The sequence below is a fragment of the Tamandua tetradactyla genome, chromosome 2 (genome assembly GCF_023851605.1).
Source record: "Tamandua tetradactyla isolate mTamTet1 chromosome 2, mTamTet1.pri, whole genome shotgun sequence".
Lineage (NCBI taxonomy): Eukaryota > Metazoa > Chordata > Mammalia > Pilosa > Myrmecophagidae > Tamandua > Tamandua tetradactyla.
The window spans coordinates 46,403,577-46,418,582 of NC_135328.1; the positions used below are offsets into that span (position 1 = coordinate 46,403,577).

At 54.5% G+C, this 15,006-nt stretch overlaps 1 protein-coding gene across 3 annotated transcripts in view; it reads left to right on the top strand.

The window, feature by feature from the left end:
• NEK6 (NIMA related kinase 6) overlaps nt 1-15,006 on the top strand; it is a 93,289-nt gene that overhangs the window by 66,669 nt on the left and 11,614 nt on the right. For all 3 annotated transcript variants that reach the window (XM_077144457.1, XM_077144439.1, XM_077144449.1), the window contains exons 7-8: nt 826-933; nt 12,717-12,811. In XM_077144457.1, the coding sequence (XP_077000572.1) occupies nt 826-933; nt 12,717-12,811 (203 nt within the window). The remainder of the gene's footprint in view (nt 1-825; nt 934-12,716; nt 12,812-15,006) is intronic.

Below are 15,006 nucleotides of genomic sequence, written 5' to 3' on the forward strand. Positions count from 1 at the left end.
TGCCTGCCTTTAGTGAGGTCAGAGGGTGGTAGCATGTGGGGCCCAGGCTTGACTGCACACACACGCCTCATGCCCCATGCCAGGGACCTCCCCATGGTGGGAACAGCTGGTGCCAGAGAGTTGCATGAACCCCAGGAAACAGGCTGCACTCAGCGTATTATCTCCAGTCCCCAGCACTCAGTCCAGGACCAGCCTCTCACTGTTCGCAGTACTGAGAAGTGGGGGAGCTGGCCAGGAGATAGCATGGTCATGGCCAGTTCCAGTACTGCCACCTGCTCTGCTGGCGGAAGTATCCCAGACAAGGGGACTTTTAATATGGCCTTTGATGTCTTCATAAGAGTTGGCTGGACAAAGGAGATGAGACACTTACAAAGGAATGTCTCCAAAAGTTGACATCATCCCTGAGTTGTAAGGAAGTAACTGACTGTTCTGAGCACTTCTGGCTGCCAAACAGGGTGCTGGGTGCTGTGTACTGACTCCTCATTCGTGCATCCGCCTCTACTTGCCATCTTCTATTGTATATGAGGCTGTGCCCTCACCACCGGGGTACAGCCTGGGTGTGCCATTCATTCTTCATGCAAATCTTTACTGAGTAAAGGCATTCTTTTAGTCATTGGGGATACAGCTGTGAAAAAGAAAGCAGCACGAAAGGCCCTGCCCTCCTGGCCCTCCCAGCAGCCCTGTGGGGGAGGTGAAGTGAGGCGCCTTTTACAGGCTCAGAGAGGAAGGGTGAACTTCCCAGGGCCCCGCAGTGCCACCCTCCCCCCCGGCCTGCCCAGACCTCCTTCCTCTCACCCCACGTGGCCCATCCCCTTCCCCTCGCAGACATCAAGCCAGCGAATGTGTTCATCACGGCCACGGGCGTCGTGAAGCTCGGGGACCTCGGCCTGGGCCGCTTCTTCAGCTCCGAGACCACCGCAGCCCACTCCCTAGGTAAGCGGGGCCCGCACACGCTCCCGGAGCCCCCCGGGGAGGTGCGGACATTCTCCCCACTGCGCCTGCGGTTCCTCTGCCCCCTTTGTACGTTGGCGCCCACGCTCCCACCCCCCATTCACCCCTCCACTTCTCCCTGAGAACCGGCTCGGAGTCAGGAAGTGACCCAGAGGGGAGCAAACCGAGGCCCTGAGGGTCCCCCAGTCACCCTCAGGTCACACCGGGGCCCTTCCACAAGAGATGGAGCCCATTTGAGGCCTGGTGCATGTGGCTGTAATTCCATCTTTTTAATTAGATGTGCACGCTACCTGGTGCAGGACATTTGGGCTGTTTCCCGTTTCTGGCGTTCAAACAGACCCTTTTGAAGCTGGGTGAGCTGGCTGCTCATCTGAAAGAGGTGACGTTGTAGCTGGGCCGTGAAGGGTGAAGAGGAGCTGGTGGGGCAGAGAGGGTGGACACAGCATTCCAGACAAAGGTGTGCCTAGGTATCGAGGCCTAGCAGGCGGCCTGGTTTAGTGGGAGGGCCCTGCAGGAAGTGGGACCTGAAAGGCAGGAGGGCCTTGAAGGCCGAGCTCGGTGGTGTCCGGGCACCATCCTGGGGGTGCCGGGGGAGGGGGCTGCTAAAGGAGAGATGTGTGTTGTGGGCGATGCAAAATGATGGCAAGCTTCATAGTCTGTATGCCAGGTGTGTAACTTAATGCGAAACTTGGAACGATGGGCTATGGGGGAATTTATCATTTATTAGAATATTGGACTCAGCAAAGCCTCCAGTTACAGCGAGGCAGATCAGCGTTCACCACTGCTGCCCCGTGGGAACGGTTCTAAGGCCCCCCAGCGTGGGTAGAGGCATCCTGCTTTTCCCAGAGCCCAATTGCTGGTTGGACCCTTTGAAGTGGTGTTGGCAGAGGAAGGAATTCCTGTGGCTCTCACTTCCCTGGAGCCCTGTTCCTGATGCGGGCAGGTGCGTTCCCCCGTGTCACCAGGGGGGAGCTGGGTCCTCGCATGCAGGCTGACGGCCTCCCCTGAAAGGGGCTCAAGCCAGTGTCTTCCGCCTTCCCACGCCGGGGTGCCTGGCATGCGGCTGTGCAGACGGCGTCTCCTGGTAATGGTAGAGGTGCTTTCCGGTAGACGTGCTCTCCCAGGGAAGCTCGCTATTCACCTGGGTCCTGAGGCCTCAGAGACTGAGCACACGGCCCATGGCCAGGAGAAATGTCCTAACTCCAGAGTGCAACAGCTCGAGCTGCTTCCAGGAGTGCGTGGGGAGGATGTGTGTGGGTGTGTGAGTGTGTGCAGTGGATGTGTGCGTGTATGCATGTGGTATATGCATGTGTGGTGGGTTTGGCTGTCGGGTGTGTGCATGTGTGGGGTGGAGTGGAGGGTGTTGGCTGGTTTGAAACTCTCATCCCCGCCCGCCCTGCCTTGGCCCCTGCAGGAGTGGGTCCTCATCCCGGCTCGAGAGAACCTGGGCTCGCCTCCTCAGGAGCTGGCCCGTTGCGGCTCTGATTTAAGCCCAAAAGGGAAGCATGTGTGAGACTCACAGCTGTGAGCTTTCTGATCCTTCGGGCATCACAACAGCTGCGAAGGGTCCTCAGCTCCTTACTTTTTACGAACGAGGAATCTCAAAGTTCAGGGAGGTTAAGGGTTAATTTTTTTTTTTTTTTCTGAAGTCTCTCAGTGGCAGAGCCGTGACTCAAACCCAGATCTCTACTCCAGAGCCTGTGCTTTTCCCAGAAGGATTTCCCGCCGGGATCCCCAGCCACTGACTTTGGTTGCCGGGAGGAAGGCTTGTCTTTCCCGCCCCCCTCGGACACTTCTCTGGTTAAAAGTGTCTGGGCGGGGCCGGCCCGGTGGCTCAGCAGGCACCGTTCTCACCTGCCGTGCTGGAGACCTGGTTCGTTCCCAGGGCCTGCTCATGCAAAAAAATAAAAAAAGGGGGGGGGGTGGTTTCAGCAATTAGTCCACAGGGACAGTACAATAAGAACTATGTGATCCTGGCTGGGATATAGCAAGGGAGGTGGAAAGGCCCAGAGGGGCATTATTGGGACATTTGAAAAAATTGGAATAGAGCTGTAAGCTTCTTGTCAATGTTAAATTTCTTCAACTTGATAACAGGTGGACGCATAAGTGACTATCCTTGTTCTTAGGAAATGTACATGTTCGAGGAGCACAATGTATATAACCCACAAAGCTGTTCAGAAAATGGGTTAATAGACAGACAGATGGATTAACAGGATGATACGGCAATTGCGGCAAAATGTTAAAATTGGTGGGTCTGGGTATCTGAGGGGTTGGGGGTATGTCAGAGTTCTGTTTAGGTTTTTTATTATTACTATAACTGTCCTGTAACCCCGAAAGTATTTCTAACTGATTTTTTTAATTATTCTTAATAAAGTAGGGGAAAAAAAGTGTTTGAATCAGTTTGGGACTGCGTTTACCATTCTGGTTGAAAAACTTTGAAAAGACCAGAAAATTCTAGGGAAACTGTCAAAGAAAAGAGTTAAAATTGCTCCCTCCTGTCGGCCGTCAGTCAGGTTTGGGCCCTTCTCCGCCCCACTCCGGAGAAGACTGCGGCGCCCCGTCACAGCCGGTTAGGATCACATCATTAGCAGCCGGCAAAAGGACGGTCTCGTCCGACAGTGTGATTTTATCCACTTCGACTGGTGCACTTATTATATTAATGAGAAGGAATTGGAACTTGGGGAGAGGCCGCCGCGTGAGCTGGGTGCTTCCTGCGGCCTCTGATGGGTGGGAAGGCGCCCTCCTGGGGCCTGGCCTCCCCGCAGGCTGGGCTGTGCGCCCAGCGCCCCGCACACGCCCCTGAGCTGAGAGGCCAGCACGAGGGTTCCGGAAGGAAGGGGCTCCTGCAACCAAGCACCCCCCATTACCACCCCAAGGCTCTGCAATGCAGCCAGCCCAGAAAACAAAGCCTTGGCCCTGAGGTCTCCAAGACACCAGCAAAGACCCCCTTTCCATAGCTCAGTTCTGCAAAACAGCTAGAAGTCTTGCGCCCACATTTAATTGGGCAAGATATTGAACTAGTCGCCATTGCATCGTGACTCAAGAAGAATAGCAAGGAGCACTGTCACCCCCCCATGTGGGTCTGAATTTTGCATCTGCCACGTCTCCTGTGCACCTACTATGTGGAGATGCCAGGGTGCCCTGGCAACCCCCTCGGACTCCTACAACTACTGATGCAGGAGCTGGGCTTATGCAAATCCCCTCACCTCCTGCCTCTCCCACCCCAGCCCCTCCCCGCCTCTGCATTTGCTAACATGAGGCTGGCATGAAAGGGTATTAGTGCCATGGTCGGGCTGACAGGTGCGGTACCCAGCGGTGGCAGAGCCGCTGCCTCGGTGTCAGGAATAGGAGCTGTAATTAGAGCGCGGAACAGAATGAGCGTCAGACGAATTACCAGGCAGCAGATCATATTTGTCAGGAAGGATTGCATACATAAAAATTAAGTGACAGTACACGCCGGTGTAATGAAAGAAAAATGAAAGATTTGCCTATACACAGCTCACAAGCTACAAGCAAGTGTCTCGCTCCAAGCAACGGCAGCAGCTGCAAGACAAATTGTGGGGCTGGGAGAGCAGGCCCTGTTCGCTCTGCAGCAGTGACAGGGCAACTGTAGGCTGGGTTCGGGGGTGGGAAAGGGGGGCCGCTTGCGTCAGGCCTGTGCACGGCTCCAGGCTGCCTCTCGGGGGCAGGGGGAGCAGGTCCGTTTGAGGGCAACCCCCTTTGCTGTCCAAGCCGACTGACCCTGGGACGTGGAGATTACAGCTGTCCCAGCCTGGCAGGGGGACAGACACAGTTAGTCCTGGGGCTGCGTGGTCGGGGGACAGGGAGAACCATCTCCCGAGGGCCTCCTGTGTATAGGCGGGTGCTGGGCTCGGTGGTTCTAAATACAGCCCCAGGAGCTCCACGATCCAATGGGGGGCTCAGGCCACCTCAGTCCCTCCCCAAGGCTGCCCTTTACTTCTCTAGTTAGTTGTTGCTAAAGAGGGAACAGGGAAGGTAAGACAAAAAGTGTTTGAGAAACATACTGCTTTTATAAACAAAAAAATTATCATAAGACTTATTGTCTCCATTTTACAGATGAGGAAACTGAGGGTCAGGTGCTGCAGCCAGGGTTTCAACCCTGGTCTGAGTGCTCTACTCCAGGGCACCAGAAAAGGGGGTTCAGAGAGGGCTCCCCACAAGGATGGGCAGGGTGGAGGGGGACCGCCGAGTGCCTGGGCACACAAGGAAAGGCCCATCCAACCTCACTGCAGGAGAGGCAGTCCTGGGGCCGGTAGGGGGGAGGGGTCCTAGCCTTGAGCCCACAGGGAAGGAGAATGGAGTTTCCTCTCCTCCGCAGCAGGCCAGCACCCCCTGGAGCGTGGAGTGGGCTGTGCTGTGAGGTGTCTGCAACGCACCTGGTGGGGTGGGACGATCTCACAGCCAGGTTCTCCTGTGAGACACCTGTCAGTGTGGGCACAAAGGACAGTGCACAGGCATCCCCAGTCCCCTCCGTCCCTCCTGCCCCTCCTTATCACCCATCCACACCCCCACCCCCACCCCCAGCCCAATTCTAGTAGAGCAGGATGCCTTGGGGACAAACCTTGGCAACTCTGCCTGCCCAGAAAACCTGCTTCAGCAGATAGTGCTCAAACCTGAATCTTCAGCCTAAGGCTCTGAACACGGACTCTGGGCTGGGGTGAGGGACACACTCGTGGCTGCCGAGTGCCACTGGCCTGCCTGCCACGTTCCTCGCATTTTCGGGGACACAGTCTGTTAGGAAGGGATCAGCAGATGCCAGGGGAAGGTCTCAGGGGAACAGCAAGTGAGGGATTGACCCCAACCTAGGATGCAGGCTACTGTTCATTCATTCATTCAATAAGCATTGATGTCAGGCCCTGGGCTGCTCACTGGGAAGGCAGACTTGGGCACTGCCCTCATGGAGTTTACAGGCTAGGAGGAAAGTCCATGTAGAATTCTCAGTGTCCTAATCATCACTTGCAGATATTATCTCATTTAGAGTGCCCAGCCATCCTGGGGCTGGGAGGAGGCAGCGGTGCCACAGGGTGAGGCCCCTTGGTGATGCCTCTCAGCACCTACAGCCAGGGCCTTGTGGCAATGGAGGCCCACAGCTGCCTTCCCGGGCTCAGACCTGAGGTCCCCTGCCCAGTTTGGAGGATGCCTGGATGCACAGGGTGACCTGTAGATTCGCAGGGTTTATCGTACCCGATTCTCAGCTTACTTAGAGACCCTCTGTGAGAAGCAGAAATGGGCAGGTATTTGCATGAATGTAAACAATCTGAAATTAAGCCGACACTGATAGAACTTTTTTTTTCAAAATTGCTGCTTTTCCTGTGTCTGTGCCTAGCCCAGCATGGGTTTGGCCGGTAATTAATTTGAGGCGGACTTGATACTAAGTAGCGACACGGGCGAGCTCTGTGGTGTGTGTGTGTGTGTGTGTGTGCGCGCGCGCGCGCGCGCAAGGAGCCAATATCGGGGGAATAGGGGGGACCGGGGGCGCAAGGGAAGACCTCGAACGCCAGGCTGAGGATCAGCGCTCCTCCTTGGGGGGCGGGGGTTGTGGCCTCCGTCTGAGGATGGAGGAAGGGAATGGGGTGGGGGGGGGCTGGGCTGGCGTCGGAGAGAGTGCGGTGGGGGGATGGAGAGGAGGGAGGGCACGAAGAGAAGCTGCAGGGACACGTCCCCGGGCGCTGGAGCCTGACTGCAGGCCGGCAGTGGGGACAGGGGTTTCAAGGACAGGGTCGTGGGTGAGACGAAAATGCAGATGCCCCGCGCGGCCTGGGACCTTTGCCTGCTGCTTCGCTCTTCCCCCACGCCCGCCCTCCTCAGCCCTTCCTCGCCCTCTCCCTGGGATTGTGAGCACCGCCTTCCTGGAGCCCTTCAACCCCCGTCAAATCAGATCCCAGACAAGGTGGATCTTATTATCCCCATTTCTAGAAAGAAATGAAGGCTCCCAAGTACAGGAAAGGACCGCGGGGACCTTCGCGCTCAGTCCCTCGGTTTCATTGACGGGGAAACCAAGGTTGAGAGAGAGAATGTAAACGCATAGCTACTGAGGGGCTGCACCAGGTTCAAATCCAGCGGGGTCCTGCTCCAAAACCAAGCCCCCCAAACCAAGACCTCTGCCTGTCCCGCGGGAGACCCTCCCCGCCCCGCCGCCGCGCACACCTCCCGCCACGGGCCCCGCTCGCCGGACGTGCGGCCGCAGCGCAGCCCAATCGCAGCCCCATCGCTCCAGCCATATTCAGAGCCCTCGTTTGGGTAAGAGTGAGTTTCACAAACACGAGCCCACGCCAGCATCTCCTTCATGTGAGATCCTTGCCTTTTTCATAGCTAATGAACGTGTTTCAAACACCGCGAGCATTTCAAACCACGGCAAAGTTTGTTTTGACAGGAGCGGTGCATCTCGGGGAAGCGGGGCCTCTTTAATCAGCTTCCCGCTTTGAGGTCCCGCGTTCTCCTCTGATATCTGCCGGGTTTGAGATCTGGGAGTTCTAGGGAAAGTTGCCGGGAAGGTCAGGGTTTGTTAGCCTCCGCTTTCATATGCGGAGCTCCGGCCCCCACCGCGAGGAGAGCGAGAACGCGGAGGGAGCAGCCGTGGAGAGCTTGCGACCAGGGTTCCGGGGACCCCGCTGTGCGCCGCGCTGCATCTGAGATGGGTCGAGGTAACGCCCGGACTCTGCCGCTTTGCTGGCAGCGGTACCCACAGGTTGCCCCGGGGCAGGGCAGGGGGCCAGCCCTGGGCATGGCTTAAGGGCTCCCACCGTCCGTGGAGGCACCTCCTCGGGCCAGCTTCTCCCACTGTTTTCCAGAATCATCACTCCCCAGTGTTTGGGGGCACGTCCTCCAATGACCTACTGCAAGCTTGGGAATTCTTTGAAGTCTCCCATTTTATCTTGAAAACACTTGCAAGTTGGGCATCATTGCATAGCTGTTGTTGGTATAAAATTACTGTCAGGTGAAGCTGGCATAACAGAAACAGGCGCTGTGTTCACCGCCTGTAGCGTTGTACCCTCTGGCACAGTGCCAAGGCCGGGTCGGGTGAGGTAGAGTACCCCAGTTGAAGAAACACAGGCCAAGGAGGAGCAGCCCCGCCATTGGATCAAGGAACTGGAGAACCTGCCAGGGCTGGGGACACGAAGCACACAGAGCCTTGCTCATGATGGCTCAGTTAATGTTTCCTAAATGTATTTATTAATTTGTTCCGCAGATGTTTACTGAACATCTGAAAGAATGAACAGGCGGGTGAGACTTTGCAGAGGCCACTCTCAGACTTCACTGTCCATCAGCTTTGAAAGATGCACGTGTCAGAGCTCCACCCTCGGAGATTCTGATCCCTTAAGTCTGGGGCTGAGCTTGGGTCAGGACTTGAAACAGGCTCCTCCAGGTGATGCTGCTGCAGCCACCGATCAGTCTTTCCTTGCTGCCTGCGGTCTCATTCTGGACACTTCCTGGGACAGGCAACCCACTGCCTTCTGATGGACCCATTTCTGGGCATCAGCCCAGCATAGCATCAGGGCTCGGTTAACATGGAATGGAGATGGATGGGCAGATGGGTGGATGGGTGGATGTGAGACAGATGGATGGATGTTAACACAATGGATGTGGGTGAATGAATGGACAGATGGATAGATGTTAACACTGGATAGATATGGATGGATGGATGGACAGACAGATGGATAGATGTTAGCAGTGGGTGATGGATAGATGAATGGGTAATGCAGCACTGACGTCTTAGAAGAAAGTTCCAAATTTATATTTGAAGTCTTTTTTTTTTTTTCATACACCAATGGAGAATGGGAGAAAAGAAAGAGCTGTGAAGGGGTAGAGGGTGGGGCTGGAGGGTAGAAGGTAAGGAACGGGCACTCCCTAACTGTTCTCTCCCTAAGTACCCCAAGTTTTCACCCTGAGCAGCGCCAAGGCAGGGCTTTGGAACACAGTGTCTGTGTGTCTCAGCCCCAGCTGAGGGAGAAAGTGGGGACAGAGCACTGGGACCAGCCAGCTGTGCAGGCCTCCCTGAGCAGCTAGCTGTCCCTAGCCAGGGTTGGGGGTGTGGTGGGGGAAGGAAGGTTTAAGCTGGAGGTCACCAGGTGCCAAGGGAATAACAGGGGCAAAGGCTCAGAGGCAAGAGCAGGTGGAGAGCAGGATGGAACTGGGGTGGTGGGGGAGGGAGGGCTTGGGTGGGAAGCCCGGTGCTCGGGGGCCTCACTTCCAGGCCAGCCGGGCCAAGCAGCCCTAAGCCAAGTCATCTCTTCCCCCTGTCCTGGGGACAGAGCCTGTCCTGGGGAGAACGAGGCAGATCTAAAGTGAATAAAGAAGGTGGCTGAGGAGGAAGAGTGTTAGGTCCCACATTGGTTTGTCCAATGTGGTTGGTTTCATCCTCGCTGGGGACTAGGCCTCCCCCCACCCCCACCCCCACCACAGGCTGTTTTGTGCCCCATCAGTGGGGAAGACAATTCACGCCTCACAGACATGTCCATAGGGCCCAGGATGCTGGAATCTTCTTACACTTTGTCCCGAGATTCCCACTGTTAACCGTAAACCGTTTGGATTTCATCCTATGGTTTGGATAAGACAAGTCATCCATTTCACACTTGGTCACTCATTGTAGTTTTGCTCCTTTATGACCAAAATACAAGAAGGGATTGCTGCTTGCAGTCAGCGTTTGCTTTCCCGATAGAATCTCACACGGATTCGTAAATTGACTGTCCTTTCTGCTGAACAGCAATTAGCCCCCGTGATTCCAGCCATAAAGAATGCACAGAGGATGGTGTATTTTTCAGAAACATGTATGTTACTGATGGCTGCTGTCCTTGTTTAGGGGTCATTGCCATGGAGAGGGTCATTGCCATGGAGAGGGTGCTCGGTGCTCTGATAAAGCCAGTAATTAGATTTTAGATGCTGGAGCTAATAAAGATTGTCCTTCTTGGGCAGCTATTGGTGAAGTAAACAATGCACGAGGCTGCAAGAAAAAAGTGTCAGCACTGACATGTGCAATCTGATAGCATTCGTATTCCTTGGCTCAGTGAGTAGACACTTACAAGGCGCCCGACGTGGGCTGCTCCTATGCAGGGCACTGAGACACCTTGGAGAACAAGGTTTGCCCAGGCCCTGACCCAGGGAGCTTACAGCCCAGGACGGTGGTTTCCTGCACTGCTCACAGCCTCTCTGTGAGTTTTTCATCCTTCTCCAATAAGAAGAGAAAAAGAAGAAGCATATGTTAAAGTTTTCACATGCTAAACTTTTTCAATTTAAAGGACTGTGCTTGATTTTGAGATTGTAGGTTTTCTACTTTTTCCAGTCTTACGCTGTCCTTTCTTTCTAAAATAATAGTGATACTAAGTGTTAGTTTGGCTTTTGTGTTTTTTTCTAAAACACCCTTACTTGGCAAAATTAAAAGTTACCTAACTTGTATTTGCCCCCAAATGTCTTTTACACTGTCCTAGCCCCCTGCTTTGGGGCACCTATTGCTTTCTGAATCCAGCTCACCAAAAGCCCGCTTCTCCTCTCAGGGTCCCAAGTGTTTCTGTGCTGCTGGCATCCCCTGTCCTAGTGTCACAGGCCGTACCTCAGGCTCAGCCACACTGAACTCCAGCTTCCCACACAGACCCTGATTAGAACGGCCACCCCCACTGCTGCCACAATTATCCCAAGCCAGTGAACTTGTTCTCCATGTAGCAATCTTAAAAATCTGGTCCTAAAGCCCCCAGAACAACTACCCTCCAGAAGAACAGAGGTCAGAATCTCGTGGACTGCTTACAAATCCAGATTCCTGGGTCTACCCCAGGCCTGCCAAGTAAGTCCCTCTGCTGCACAATGCATGCCTCCAGGAATGGTGAGCTCACTTCCTCTAAGAGAGCTCCAGCTCCTCAGAAGTGTGCCTCCTCTGCCTGCAGGCAGCTCCATAGGGCCTGGAAAGCCAGGCACACTCCTCCACAGTTTCCTGAAGTCTTGGCCCTTCTTGGGGAAGAAGAGGGATCACAAAAAGATTCCTGCATTCTTCTTTCTTCTTGATGCCAGAACTTTATCCTCACCATTAAAACTCCTTTTCTATTTGTCATTAGGGTATAATATACATACAGTAAAAAGGAGGCAAATCATAAGCACACAGCATGATGACACCATGTAAACACACCCATGTGACCACCATTCAGAGCAAGTGGTAGCATATTTCCAAGATCCCAGCAGTCTTCCCCATGCCCTTTCCCTGTCACTACCCTGTAGGCCAGTTTTTCCTGTTCTTGAACTTCATAGAAGTGGAATTAGGTAGCATGTGCACTTCTGTGCCTGGCTTCTTTCACTCAATATAGTGTCTGTGAGATTGATCCATTTTATAGTGTGTGCCTGAGATCTGTTTCTTTTTCATTGCTATATAGTATTCCATTGCAAGAAAATATATGTATATATGACAGTTTATTTATTCATTCCCCCGTTGGTTGACATTTGTTTCCATTTGGGGTTGTTACGAATAAAGCTTCTGGGGACATCCTTGATCATACCTTTTGAGGACAGAAGCACTCATTTCTCTTGGATATATACTTGGGAGCGGAATTGCTGGGTTATAAAGCAGGAAGGGTTTAGTTTTAGTAGATACTTCTAAACCACTTTCCAAGGTGATTGCACCATCTTAGGCTCCTAGCAGCAAAGTGTGAGAGCTCTGGTCGCCCCGCCCATGGCCTGGTGTGGTGATATCAGTCTCTTAAACCTTAACCATCTGGGTGGGGGAGGTGGAAGCATCTCCTTGTGCTTTGATTTGCATTTCCCTGATGAGTAATGAGTCAGATCGCATTGTTTCATGTGCCTCTTGGCCACCTAAATCTTCTCTTCTATGAAGTGCCCGTTCAAGTCTTTTGATAATTTGGGGGAGAGCGTGCTTTACCTTGATTTGTAAAGTTTCAAAAATGTGTTTTGAATATGAGTTCTTCCTTGAGTACTGAGACTATTTTCTCCCAGTCTGTGGCTTGCCATTTTTACTCTCTGAGTGGTGTCTTTTGATGAAATGATATTCTTAATTTTAATGAATTCCAATCTATCATCTTTTCCTTTATGGTTGGTGCCTTTTCTATCCTGTTTCAGAAATCTTGGTTTACCCAAGTCTGGGTGTGCCAGGTGGCAGCAGCTGAGGATGGGGGCCGAGGGCTCAGTTTTTGGAGCCTGGGATCTGGGTTTGAACTTTGATGGGAGTCTCTTAACCCACCTGGACCTCGGTTTCCTCATCTGTAATATGGGGATGCCCCTCATGGCACTGTTAGGAATAGTGATGAGACAATGCAGGCGAAATGCTTGGTAGACATTCACAGTGCCTGTTTTCTCTTCACATCAAGATCCTGATCTGGGCTCTCCCCAGATTCCTTCATTTGGTCATTTGCTTCCCAGAGCCTGGCTGCTGCTGCTTACTCCCCTAGGCAGTTGGCAGAGATACTGAGCCCGGCTCCCCACCCCCAGGCTTGTTCTTAGATCTGGGGTGGGTCCTGGGAATCTACTTTTTAAAATTCCCCCAGGTGGTTCTAACCCCCTACCAACCTGGGAACCTCCAATCTAGTTCACCCCTGTTGTGTGACAGAGCAGGGGACAGGCCCACAGTGGGGAAGGGGCCACCCAGTCTCCAGGCAAGACAGGGGCTGGGTCCCTCCTAGCCACACACACACGCACACACATGCACACACACGCACACACACACACACACACACACACACACACACACACATACCTGTGTGTCTTGCCCCAGCACAGCACGTGAGCATGGCCCCCTTCCTGTGTTGCAGTTGGGACGCCATACTACATGTCACCAGAGAGGATCCACGAGAACGGCTACAACTTCAAGTCCGACATCTGGTCCCTGGGCTGTTTGCTGTACGAGGTGAGCCTGTGGCCCATGGCTGGCGGCCTTCGGTGGGACATGCACGCTCGGCGGTCCCGCCTTGGGGCAGGGGCTCCTGTCCCCGGCTGGGGCTGGGAACGCCTGGAGGCGCCGTGTGAGTGTGCGGCTTCGGGACCATCAGGGACTTGTCCTGCACCCCTCAGCCCTGCATCCACCGTTTTAGCAGCGTTGGGCTGGAGGTGACAATGGTAGGCTGAGTATTATCTCACCTTTAGGTTGCTCAGAGTCTGGGAAGGGAGACCGACTAGAAGCACAAGAGGGAGTTCAGGGACTGCTTGGGTGAAGGAGGGAGCCCAGGCAGGAGGACGCAATTGCCCAGGTGACCTGTGCTTACTGCAGGCCCTCAGCGGCCCTGGGTTTTCCTGGAAACCACGTAAACACACTGACGGTGTCAGTCATTTGTTTGTCCTTCGCTGATGGAGCAGTCCCCAGTTCAGGGCCCTGGGGACCAGGGAGGAATCCCGTCCGCCTCAGGCCTCTGAAACACTCCCCGCTGAGGGGTGTCCATGCTCTTCCTGGCTCAGGAATGTGGGTCTCACTAAAGACCACCAGCCCCTGCCCCCAGGCGTGAGATGGAGCTGCCAGGTGGCCATTTCCAGGTCTGGGGCCAGCCTGGACCAAGAGGCAGGAGCAGGCATAAGACAACCTCAATTAACAGAGCTCCCCATCACCCCCAGCCAGGCCCCTTAGGAATGGGGGTCTGGGGTATGCAAGCCACTTGTGGCTGTGAAGCCATGGCAGCCACCGATGGGTGGGGAGGCCTGAGCCCTCCAGTGACACTGAGGCTGGCTGTCACTCCCTCCCACCACCCTGCCCTAAACCACTTGTGCTGGGTGCCTCCAGAATTGCATCCATCTTGCTGAGCCCAGTCTCGCCATCTGTGAATGGGAACTGTAGTAGTGCCCGCACTGCATTGCCGTGGTCCAGATAAATGACGTAATGGGCACGGAGGGGCTTTGGATAACCCCAGGTGCTGCGCAGCTACTGAACTCGATGTGGCTTTAGAACTGGAACTTTGTGTGTATTTCTGCTTTCCCTGGAGTTGGTGTGAGCATACGTGGGCCCTGGCTTGGAGCCGATAAGCTCAAAGAACCTCATTGTGATGCTGAAGCGGCTGGTAAGGGTCCCATGACAGCAGTGCGTCGAGGGGCCCCTGGGTGGGTTTTGCTGCTTTCTGCAGAGCCTGATTTCGGTGCCTCCCTGAGACTGTGGCAGTGCACTGCGGCCCTCCTGTGCAAGCCAGAGGATGCGCCGCCCGCTGCTGCTGCCATTCAGCAGAAGGCCGCGCTCGTGGCCGAGGTCTGTTGGCACTGGGGCTCCCCCTCCCGCGTGACAGCGTGAGACTATGAAATCAAAACTGTGATCCCTTTGCGAGGTTTAACCTTCACAGTGTCTTTCTTTCAAAGCCAGTGGCCTGCTATTAATAAGAACAGATACTTCACGTTAAAAGATCGGTCTGGTTATTAAAGACAAAGCCAGGTGGAATCGTGGCCCTTGGGGCATTTGTGACGAAGACCCCCTTCTCCTGGAGGTCAGCAGATGTTAGGCCCCCCACCGCGTTCCCTTGAAGGTCTGTGGGTGAGTCAGACTCTGACAGGCAGACATGGAGAACAAGTCACGTTCTCTTTCTGGAACTCCACACGAGCATCTGCGGTGGGAAGAGGTTTTTAACGAGCCCAGAGCGGGAGCCACCGAGTCGGGATGGAGCCCACCTGAGTGGACTGTGGTGACTCGGGGAGAGCAGAGCAGTTCCTGGAGCCCCACTGGTGAGAGAGGGCTGTGCTGTGTACCCAGCTCCCTGCCGCTCACCGCCGGGATCCTGGGTGGTGTGCTTGGGGAGTCCAGAGGGGTTGAGCAGGGTGGGCGAGTGTGCTGTTGGTAGGGGTGACCTGGGGGAGCCTGGGGAGGACAGCAGATGGAGGAGAGAATTCAGAGGGAAATAGGTGTCTTTAGCAATGGGAAAAAAGAGATGAAAGTCAGCTCTTCTCATCAACAAGGACAACTGGAAAGAAACGTGCTTGTATCGGGTGCCCAAGGATGCTCTGAAATCCGGTGGACAGAGCCCCAGGGGCAGGGACCTCCCTGGGTGACACAGAACCGCTGTGGTACTGGCGTTTGTCACCCAGCATGATTCATGAGTTTGGGATCTCTCTCCAGCCTTCACTGCAAGTATG